General features: G+C 47.1%; 1 protein-coding gene across 2 annotated transcripts in view; it reads left to right on the top strand.

Annotated features, from left to right (window-relative positions):
- The first annotated feature begins 6,114 nt into the window (after window positions 1-6,114).
- The window catches only part of SLC9A6 (solute carrier family 9 member A6), a 50,614-nt gene continuing 46,001 nt past the window's right edge, over window positions 6,115-10,727 (top strand). The window contains exons 1-2 of one of the 2 annotated variants that reach the window (XM_031445969.2): window positions 6,115-6,160; window positions 6,295-6,519. In XM_031445969.2, coding sequence (XP_031301829.1) covers window positions 6,351-6,519 — 169 coding nt within the window. In that variant the 5' untranslated portion in view covers window positions 6,115-6,160; window positions 6,295-6,350. Of the gene's footprint in view, window positions 6,161-6,189; window positions 6,520-10,727 lie in introns of those variants that run through there. The other variant, XM_031445970.2, reaches the window with a different exon arrangement.

The following is a 10,727-nucleotide window of genomic DNA, read 5'->3' as shown; positions in this document are numbered from 1 at the left end:
TGGGGCTGAATCCTGGGGTGGCTGGCTAAGTGTTCCAAGGCACCTCAAAGCTTGTGTTGGCCTGCTTGTGGGCAGGGCTGGGGCCCAGAGGCTCTCAGGGCCAGTGCCAGCTTACTGGTGGGCACAGCCTATTCCTGGGGTCTCTGGCTACAAGGCCTTAGGGGTCCCAAAGCTGGTGTCAGCCAGCTGATGGGTGAGGCCAGATCTTGGGGCCACTGGTTGAGGGGCCCAGGGTGTCTCAGAGCTGGTGTTAGCCTGCTGGTGAACAGGGCTGAGGCCCAGGGGTCCTGGGGCTGTGTTTGCCCACTGGTGAGTGGGGCGAGGTCCCAGGGGCTCCCAAGGTTGGTACCCACCCAATGGTAGGTGAAGGCGATCCCAGGGCTAGGGCTGGTCCGATGGTGAGTGGAGCCAGGTCCCAGGGTCTCTGGCTGCAGGGCCCTGGTAGGAGGGAGGCCAGGGGCTAGTGCCAGTGCAGTAGTGTGCAAGGCTGAGTCTGGGGCCCTTTGGTGATCAGGGCTGGGTCCTGGGGCGGCTGTGGGCTCGGGGGGTGTTAAGGCAGCAGGCCTGGGTGACTGCGTGACTGGGGCTAGGTCTCCTCTCAGCTAGTTACTTGGCTTGAGGTGTCCCAGTACTAGTGCCGTCAGGCTGGTGAGCAGGGGTGGGGCGAGGTCCCTGTGCTAATAAGCTAGAGGGAGGACTCCAAAATGGCACTTGCCAGCACCAGTGTCCACGTGGTAGAACGAGCTCCCAAACATGACTGCTGCCAGTGTCCATGTCCCCAGGTTGAGCTCCAGTTGCCTCCTGTCTCTCCAGGAGACACTCCATGAACAGCAGGTGGGTCTGATCCAGGTTCTTTTCAAATTACTGCTTCTGCCCTGGCTCCTGGAGCATGTGAGATTTTGAGTGCACCTTTTAAGAGTGGATCTCTATTTCCCACAACTGTCTGTGTCTCCCAAAATTAAGCCAGCTGGCCTTCAAAGCCTAATGTTCCTGGGCCTCATCTTCCTGGTGCAGGATCCCAGGATGGGGAGCCTGATGCAGGGCTCAGACCCATTTCTCTTTGGGGAGAACCTCTGCAATTGTAATTATCCTCCCTTTTGTGGGCTTCCCACCCAGGGGTGTGGGTCTTGACTACACTGCATCTCTGCCCTCCTACCTGTCCTTTCGTGGTTCCTTCTTTATATCTTTAGTTGTACAAGATCTTTTCTGATAGTCCTCCAGTCTTTCTCGTCAATAGTTGCTCCATAAATAGTTGTAATTTTGGTTTGCCCCTGGGAGGAGTTGAGCTCAGGGTCTCCCTACTTCACCATCTTGGCCACTTTCCCCTAGAATCAGATTGGGTTTAAACCCTGGCTTCTCCTTTACTACCTCTGGAAGATTGGACAAGTTATTTCACTTCACTTTGCCTCAGTTTCCTCATCTGTAAAGTGGGAATAATAGTACTTACCTGATGAGATTGTTGTCAGGATTGAGTGGGATGATGCATATGAATTGTTTAAAATAATGTCAAACACAGGGAGCACTCAATAAATGTTAGCCATTATTATTGTTGTTGTTGTTGCTGCTGTTGACTCTTCTAGCTATTTTTCCAGACTGAAGAGGTTCTTTATCCCTTTCGTCTTTCCTAAAACATCAGTTGGTTCTCTCTTTTGATTATTTTAATTGCTATTCTCTGGACTGTTTCCAGACCCGCTAATATTTCTCATGGGGTTTCATTACTACATCTGCACAAAGTATCCTAGGTTACTTGTCTGAGGTTAATGTGATTATTCACTTCAAACAGCCTTGACACTGAAAATGACACCAAAAATCTTAGTTGCTTTTTTAGCACTTTGGGCTGGTATGTTCAGGAAATAAACTGAAAACTCCAACATAACTATATTGGGTTTTAACTGATAGGTATCACCTCTTATTTCTTCTACACTTTGAATATAGGCATTCTCTATACTACTGCCCGAGGACTGGCTCTCTTTCCACTCCCTCTTCTTTGGAGAACACATGACTCCCATAGCTTCAATATTGTGCATACAGCTCCCAAATCTATCACTAGTCCTGACTTCACACCTGAACTCCAGACCGCAGCTTCTAACTGCCCATTTTGATACCTCCACTTGGATAGCCCACCAGGCCCTTAAATCCAACTTGTCCAGAGCTGAGCTCTACCTCCTTACTCCCATTTTAATGCTATTAGCAGTCCTATGTTTTCCAGTTATCCAAGGTCAAAACCTTGGAGTCATCTTTCAATCCTTCTTCCTTAAGCACCCAATCCACCCACCCAATCTGTTGCCAAAAACAAGTTAATCCTACCCCTGCCTTTGCTTTCGCATCCAACCTTCCATTTCCATTCCTACTGCATCTGATGAATTAAGGCCTCATTACTTTTCAGCAAGACTACTTTTCCAACTTTTTAACTCGCCTTCTCTATTGCCCATCTCTCTGCAGTGCATCTATCCCCCTTTCAGCTGCCAAATTAATACTGGAGAGGTTTTGATCAGGGAAATGAATGAGCTAAAATTTTCTGCAGCATAAAGGCCTTCTACAATACGGCCTCAAGTTAGCTTTTCAGCCTTTCCCCCAACGAATTAGTTCAGTGTTTATCACGCACCTCCAAAGAACCAAGGACTGCACTCAACATTGGACTAAAAAATGTCAAAAGTATTCTTAGTTGTGATACAGGAAAAAATGGGGCATGAAAGGATAACCATATCTCAGGTCTCGTTCAGGTCCCTGGGATTCGTCCCACCAAGTGAGGGCCCTTGGCCTCACACAGGAAAGAATTCAAGAGCAAACCATAGTTGAGTAAAAGTAGATTTTTCAGAGAGCTGCACAATCCATAGACCAAGTGTAGGCCATCTCAGAAGGCCAGAGAGGCCTTGAGGCAGAGGGTGGGGGGGGGGTGGGTGGGACAGTTGAGGTAAAAGTAGATACTCCATAAAGACAGTGTCAGCTGTCTCAGAAGGCGAGGCGACCACAGGTATGGGGTGGTTAGTTTTTATGGGCTTGGTAATTTCATACTCTAACAAGTGGGAGGATTATTCCAACTACTTTGGGGAAGGGGCAGGGATTCCCAGGAACTGGGCCACCGCCCTCTTTTTGACCTTTCATGGTCAGTCTCAGTACTGTCATGGCACCTGTGGGAGTGTCATTTCTCATGCTGATATATTACAATGAGTATATAATAAAGCTCAAGGTCTACTGGAAGTCAAATCTCCCACCATCTTGGGCCTCCTCTGCCATCTTGGTGCTAGTTGCTGTGTCATTCCCTTTAATGGCTGTGCCCTGCCCCCTTCCCTCCTGTCTTAGTTGCAGGTTGTACCAAAAGAGGCAGCAGGCCGGGTTTGGCTGGCTGACTGGCAGATGGGAGCATAGAGCTTGTAGATGACTCTTGAGAAGCTCATGTCTGAAGGGGAGGAGAGAAATCATTTGATAGTAGAGGTGGGTATGGATAAGGGGCTGTTTCTTAGAAGAGACCTGAAAGTGGTTCTAGAGAACAGAAGGGGAGTGTGAAGATGGTGGAGGGAAATGGTTGTTGGAGTCGATCCCAGAAGAGGCAGGAAGGAGGTGGGGGAATGCAGAGTGCAGACGGAAGCGTAAGCTTTATAAGGGAGGAAGGAACACCTTTTTCATGGAGGATGGAGGGAAGAAAGAAAGGATGGGATACTGAAGGAGATCTCGAGGTGAGGAAGGTGAGATCTTGAGGATCTTGATTTTCCCAGTAAAAAAGCAGGCAAGGCTCAAATTCCAGGTGACTTACTAGTAAGAGTGTGAGCATCAAAGGCAGGAGGCGGGGCTGAGGGGGAGGGTAAGGGTAGACCTCCGGAGTGGAGGGTGAAGAGGCTGTAAACCAGATACCCAAGCTCAAGCTCTCAGTGAATGTGTGAGAGTGACCAGAAAGTCACTAGAGGACAAGGAAAGGAGAGGGTGTTAGAGCTTCAGTGAAGGGCAGAGCAGTAAGGAGCTTGGAATGACAATCAATGGGGTGTGAGTGGAGTGCCAGCTCCTCCTTCAGGCCACATGACAGGACGTGAGTTGTGTGCCTGTGTGTGTAGGACAGTGGGGTGGTGAGGAAATAAGCAGCCTCCACTTGAAACAGCTTCTGAGCATTTGATGTGCTGGGCAAGATTTAGGTACCGGGAAAAGGAGGAGATGGAGGGGGCACCAATGCAGCAACTGAGAGGGTTGGGTGATTTGTCCCTAACAGAAGGCGTTCCAGAAGCATGTGACAGGACTGTCAGGGGGAGCAGTAGTCAGAGAAGCTGGAGAGCGTGAGTCACAGAGGGCTGTGTTAGGTGGAGAGAGAAGCACATTCCAAGGTTAGCCAAAGGCTCACGGGGGTTGGCCAGCTCAGTAGAGTTATTGCTATCCCGAGTCCTCCTGGAACTCTGCTATAAAGATATAAAGTTGCTGGGGGTGGAGTCAGGTAAACAGGTAGAGTCTGGAGCTTGAAGACATTTGCTAACTGTGGTCAGGCAAGCAATCTGTGTCTTGTTGTTTTTTTTATTTTCCCAAGTGTCTCCAAACACTTAGAGAATGAAAAATGGTTTTGTGGCAGGGCAAAATAGCCTTGGACTGGGTGGTTAGGCTTGAGTAAGCAGGACTACTCACTCGCTAGGCCCTCTGGGGAGACAGAGCTAGATCTGGGGAGGGGGCAGTGGGGGGACTGGGAAGGACTGTCATGTGGTCTCTTGCCTCTACAAAGCCTAGCCCTGTGTGAACAGGGCACTGTGGTCAGGCTGGAGGCAGGGGACAGGGGACAGGCAGACCCAGGTACTAAGAGGAGAGAATGGGCCCACAGTCTTGGGACAGCTCCTGACCTGACAGGAGCACGATTCCAGCACTTTTTTTTTAGCTCACCATCCTCACACAAGTTAATGAACTGGTTAGCAGGAGTGAACCCATACTGTGGCAGCTTGGAGTTGCCTGAGTGTTATTTCTCTTAGCAAGGAGGTTATGAGGCCATGAGAGGAAAACGTTTGAGAATCATGACTTGTAGGCAGAATGATAGGAATTGGATTGATAGCTAGATGGTATGAAAATATTGAGAAAGAATACGTGTTGATGGGGGCAAAATGAGCTCATTTAAAAACGTTTTCAGTTTCTGAGATTGGTAAAAGCCTTGACAGCATTTGCTCCATATCCAACAGGTAGAGGCCTGAAGGGAGGGTGGCAGGCAGGTCAGGGCTTGGGGTTTGGAGTTCCTTCATCAGGAGGTAGACAAGAAACTGTCTAGAGAAAGTCTAGCGAAAACAAAAAGCCCACACAGATTAGTGAGTGATCAGAGAAGAATCAAGAAAGTAGGAATCCACCATTTTCAAAGAGGTGAGAACTATGAAAATACTGGAGCGGGAGGTTGAGAGGCTGAGAATAGGGAAAATACTCTTTGAGGAAGAGAGATGAGAGATGGTGTCAACGGTGGCTTGCGAGCTGGGGAAATATGCTTTAAGGCATCAAGGAAAAGGTGCAAGTGGAGGAGAAACCCACCACCCCACAAAAAATTTCTTCGGGGAGGGAGGAGAGTGCTTGGAGTACGGGTAAATTTGAGCACAAACCGACTGAATCTTTGCGACATTGAGTTTATCTGTAAGAGATGACTTACATCAAGTGTTTACGTGTGAAGAAAACCAAACATACGGAGACACATAATCCTTGCCTTTGAGTCAATTATTTATGAACTACTACCGCGCTGTTATTTTTTTCCCAATGAGGACAGAACAAGGAGAATCCGATTTAAATTAGAGATGGAGATTTAGGCCTCTCCCGAGGGGACAACTTCTTATCCTGTTAAGAGACACTGGGGGACAATATTGAGATGGGTTATGAGAGATCGATTTCCCCCGAGAGCCCTAAGAATAGGGTCAAAGTAGAGTGCAATCTGCCTCTGCTTTGATTACGCTGAGCCCAGGTTTCTTTTCCAGAAGGGAGTGGGCTAGATTCGACGGCCTTTCATTCCCTGGCGGTGGGACCTAGGGGGAGCTGGTGCAATGGGGTACAGAAGGCCAAAGGGATGGTGCCGAGCGAGCAGGGAGAGTTGCGTCTCCTTTAAGAGCGGCGGTGGCGGCGGCGGCGGCGGCGGCGGCGCCGCGCTCTCCGACGGCTTCCCTGGGGCCCCGCCCCTTTCCCGTGAGCCCTCGGGGAGTGGTCCGACCGCGGGCGGCTGCGGGTGAGGAGCGGGGCGGGGGGCGGGGGGAGTCATGGCTCGGCGCGGCTGGCTGCGGGCGCCCCTCCGCCGCGGCGTCGGCGGCGGCGGGCCCCGGGCCCGCGGGCTCACGCGGCCGCTCTGGTTGCTCCTCGCAGTGGGCGTCTTTGGCTGGGCCGGGGCTTCGGACGGCGCTGGCGAAGCAGCGAGAGCCATGGACGAGGAGATCGTGTCCGAGAAGCAAGCCGAGGAGAGCCACCGGCAGGACAGCGCCAACCTGCTCATCTTCATCCTGCTGCTCACGCTCACCATTCTCACGATCTGGCTCTTCAAGCACCGCCGGGCCCGCTTCCTGCACGAAACCGGCCTGGCTATGATTTATGGCAAGTGCCTCAACCCCGTGTCCGCCCCGGCTCTCCCCCTTTCTCTGCCCGCCGGCTGCTTCGCCTCCTCTCCTGGCTCTGCTCGGCCTACGTTCGGCTCCCCTTCGAATTCCTTCCATTTTCCGTCTCGCCTTTCTCTTCCACCCCCGTTTCTCTTCCTCGCCCCCTTTTTTTCTGCTACGCCCCACGCTTCTCTGCCTCACCCCATTTACTCCTCAACCTCGCCCCTCATTTTCTCTGCCTCGCGCCCCCCTTTCCTTTGCCAGTCCACACCTTTTTTCTCCGACCCCACCCCCTTTTTCTTCGTGTGCACCCCCACCCCCCCGCCGCCTCTGCCTACCCGAGCTCGAGACCTGGGACTGAGGATGGGAAGGGAGTGGGTGCGGTGTCTGGGATTGGGCTGGGAACTGGGGGAGGGGAAGACAGCATAGCTAGCCATTTCTCTGGGGTGTCAGTTTCTTTAAGGTCTGTTGAAGCTGCAGTAGTATCTCTACTGCTCAGAATCTGGCGTTCTTCTGGAGCCAGAGTCCACCTTTCCCCATCACTGAGCTATTGCTACGCCCTGTCCTTTGGAGGTTGAGAATGAAAAGCCGACTCCCGTGTAGCCCAAGTAAAAACCTGAACGCGAAAGAAGCTAAAGCAGGCTTAGGGCATTTTTTAATGACGTCCTGATTTATTGTACTATGCTTGTAATATTTGATATGGATACGCAGGGCTGACCCTTCTAATTCACGCCGTTCCGAGGTGAGGACAAGGAAGAGTTAAAGATCATCCAGCACTATGTTGTACTATAGGATGATCAGGACAGTTCAGCCAAACAGTAATTAGGAACACCACGCATATGCAGTATTATGGGTGACTTGGTGGTGGCAGTGATTACTGACAGATCGTTGAGTAAATGGCTTCAGTCCTTGTGCCTCTGTGCTTCCTTTTTGAGGTTTCTTATTTATCTTTATTTTTTGGTCATGGTGAGAGAAGGGCAGATCAAACCATGGACTCAGAGGCATTTTGGTCTGTGCTGGGGCCTCATGAAAGGAAAAGATGCACATTGCTGACTGTCTTAATCTCAGATGACTGGGAGGACATATATGGCCGGAGAGATGAGGGCAGACAGTCCTTTCTGTGCAGTACATGAGTGAAGATTATCTTCATCTGGAACAGGCTTAAACTGATGAGCTTGTTAAGCTTTGTTTCTCAGACTTGCAGATAGGTGGGAGAAGCCTTGGCAGAAAAAGACATTTCTCCACGCACCCCCTCCCCCAACCTCCACCCCTTTCCAGTAAATACGGACTTCTGGAATCTGCAGCTCAAGGGTAGCATAGCAAGGAAAGGTAATTGTGGGCATCAGGAAAATGCATGAACTCAGGCTTATTTTTCATTTGTAAGGTAATAAAATTCTAAACCTGTGTGCAAAATATCTCTGCTCCCTGGGAGTCTTAGTTTTTAGACATATTAGGTGGTTTTCATTATTTTATGTTTTTTGCATTCTATTTGCAGCACTCCTGAAGCTAAATTGGCCAGATAAGCTGTACATCTCTATATAATATCTCTGCATAATAGTGTATGATTTATTTACTATCCTCAACAAACATTTGCTACTCAGCCTACTGTGTTATGCACAGAAAATACAAAGAAATATATGATCCCCGCCTTCAAGGAACTTATCCTTCTTGGGTAGACAGGGCATATGAAGAAAATAAAGGCATCTTAAATTCCATTAAATGCCAAGTGAGTATTACGGTGTTAAAATAAGGAACCGATCACAGAAACCTCTTTCCTATAGAGAGATGGTGTGATGAAGTGGTTAAAGATACAAGGCTTTATACCAGAGGTCTGCAGATTTTTTCTGTAAAGGGCCAGATGGTAAATATTGTCGGCTCCATGGATCACATCAATCTCGGTGTTGTGAAAATGTGTTGCGTTTTCTTATTTTTTTCTGTTTACAAACCTTGAAAAATGTAAAAGCCATTCTTAGCTCTTGGGCCATACAAAAACAGACTGCCACTGTCATTTTCCAACCCCCACCTTAAAGTCAGCCCCAGGTTCCTGTCCCACTGTGCCAGTAGCTCTGTGTGACCTTAGGCAAGTCCCTTACCCTCTTATCCTGTCATCTACAAATTAGGAACAATGATAGTAGAATTATTGTGAGGAAGAAATGTTTTTAATTTAGTTCCTGACCTCTAAGTAAATGCTCAGTAAATGAGAGCTGCGGTACTACTATTATTGCTGTTAACACTGCATTTTCTCAGGTTAGGCTCAGAATAGTTCTTTTAATTGCTCAGTCTTGTACGTTAAGAGACAGACATAGTATTTTTTATAAAAATCAAGGAGGGACTTAGAATTAGCTCTGAAAATATTTGCTCTTTGGTAGTTGATATCATTAACCTCTTCTAACTCTTGAAAGGTGGGATAACTGATTGCATTTCTTGACATTTCTAAGTTAATGAAAAGTGATGGAGTACTTTGGTGTTGGTATTTTGTGAAGGAAAAACAAGGGCATCTCTTGTGGAATATACACTGAAAGAGTGTTGTCTGGGAAACAAATTGGGTTGATTTGCCACTACTTGGCATTCTTTAGCCTGTGCCATTTTCTCAGTATGGGCTGGGGCGGAGGGTGTGGTGGAACAGCCTCCTGACTGACTCTGAAGTCCAGTTTGAGAATAGATGGGATTGGGTCAAAGTATTTTCAATGCCATGGAAATTGACATTTTCTAATCCTAATTACCACCTGCCATTTACCTTTTCTTACGACTCTTGTACCATTGTAATTATTATGTTAATATATTATTTTAAGACCTCTATTTTTCAGCTTGACTCCCAGACGGAAAGGCTTGTTACTCTAGGAATGTCCAGACCCCCAGATTCAGCCCACTGATGATTTTATTTCTGTGATGTCGGCTTAGCTACCTAAATCCCAGAAAAATGCTACTTAAAATAAGCCTCTCCTTTATCTTTTTGAGAAGCAAGAGTCAAAAAAAGGGAGATTATCCTCTTAAAAAAAATCAGTAAACCTAATTACCTCCCCCTCCTGCCAAAATAAAAAAATAATTAAGTAATATAATAATAAATCAATATTTTTTAAAAGAATTTATTTTTTAAAAAGGGAGATTAAATTGCCAATGTGGTCAGTTTCTAGATTGTAATATAGCCTAATTGCTCCAGTTACAAACACAATGTCAGAGCACCCAAGTGTTCTGTTCATTGGGCTGGCTTGCTTAAGAAGCTTAAAAGTGAGTCACCATTAGTAAGTCTGAAAAGTGATCACTCACTGCAGTGTGCTTACAGATGGTATAAAAAGCAAAAGACAGGAAAGTAATATTTATTATGCCTTAAACTACAGCATCTAGAGTCCTAGGTTTAATTAATGTGATTCATCAATAAATATTTATTAAATGTCTTTGATGTATGAGCTATAGTGGGAAACACAGATGTGAGCCATCATCCCTGCCCACAAAACACTTACAATTGAGTGACTTATTAGGTTGTGTTTACTGAGCATTATAATGTGTTAGATACAGCTAGGTGTTCTACAAATATCATTTCATTTAAACCTCATAACAACCCTGTGAGATGGGTAATATCTTTGCCATTTTACAGATGAGGAAATGAGGAAATTGGCGCACAGAGAGGTTAAATGATCTGCCTGAAGTCACATAACTTGGAAATATTAAGGCAGGTTTCAAACACAGCCTGCCTGAGGAGCCCCATTGTCTTAGTCCCCTAACCATGTTACCTTATGTTGGAGAGAGAAAACCTATCTGTAAAGACAACAGGTTAGTATTATCATCACTACATATGAGGAAACTGAGGTTCAGTGAGAGGTTATCTACCCTAGGACCAGAGACTAGACTTTGATGCAGCTGGAATTCATGTATCTGTCTGACTTCCAAACTTGTGCTTTTTCTCCTACCCTCTACTGCACTAGATTTCATAAGATCAAATATGAAGGAGTTAATACTTACAGTTATAGGGGTTTTGGAGGTGAGTTGTGAGGGAAGGCTCTGAGAGAAAGGAGACCTAAACCACCAGAGAACAAGTTAGTGGTGATACGAGAGCAAGGAGGTGATTAGAAAATTATGGAGGCTTTGGAAATAGAAAACCCAGATTTCAATTCTGGTGTTGTCACTTAATGCCAAATAATGTTGGGCAAGTCATTTATCCCCATTTTATAGATGAGAAAATTATGACTGAAAGATTTATAATAATTG

This window comes from Camelus dromedarius, chromosome X (assembly GCF_036321535.1).
Source record: "Camelus dromedarius isolate mCamDro1 chromosome X, mCamDro1.pat, whole genome shotgun sequence".
In the NCBI taxonomy this organism is placed as follows: Eukaryota; Metazoa; Chordata; class Mammalia; order Artiodactyla; family Camelidae; genus Camelus; species Camelus dromedarius.
The sequence above is the reverse complement of the archived record's forward strand: the minus strand, read 5'-3'. Positions and strand labels throughout refer to the sequence as shown.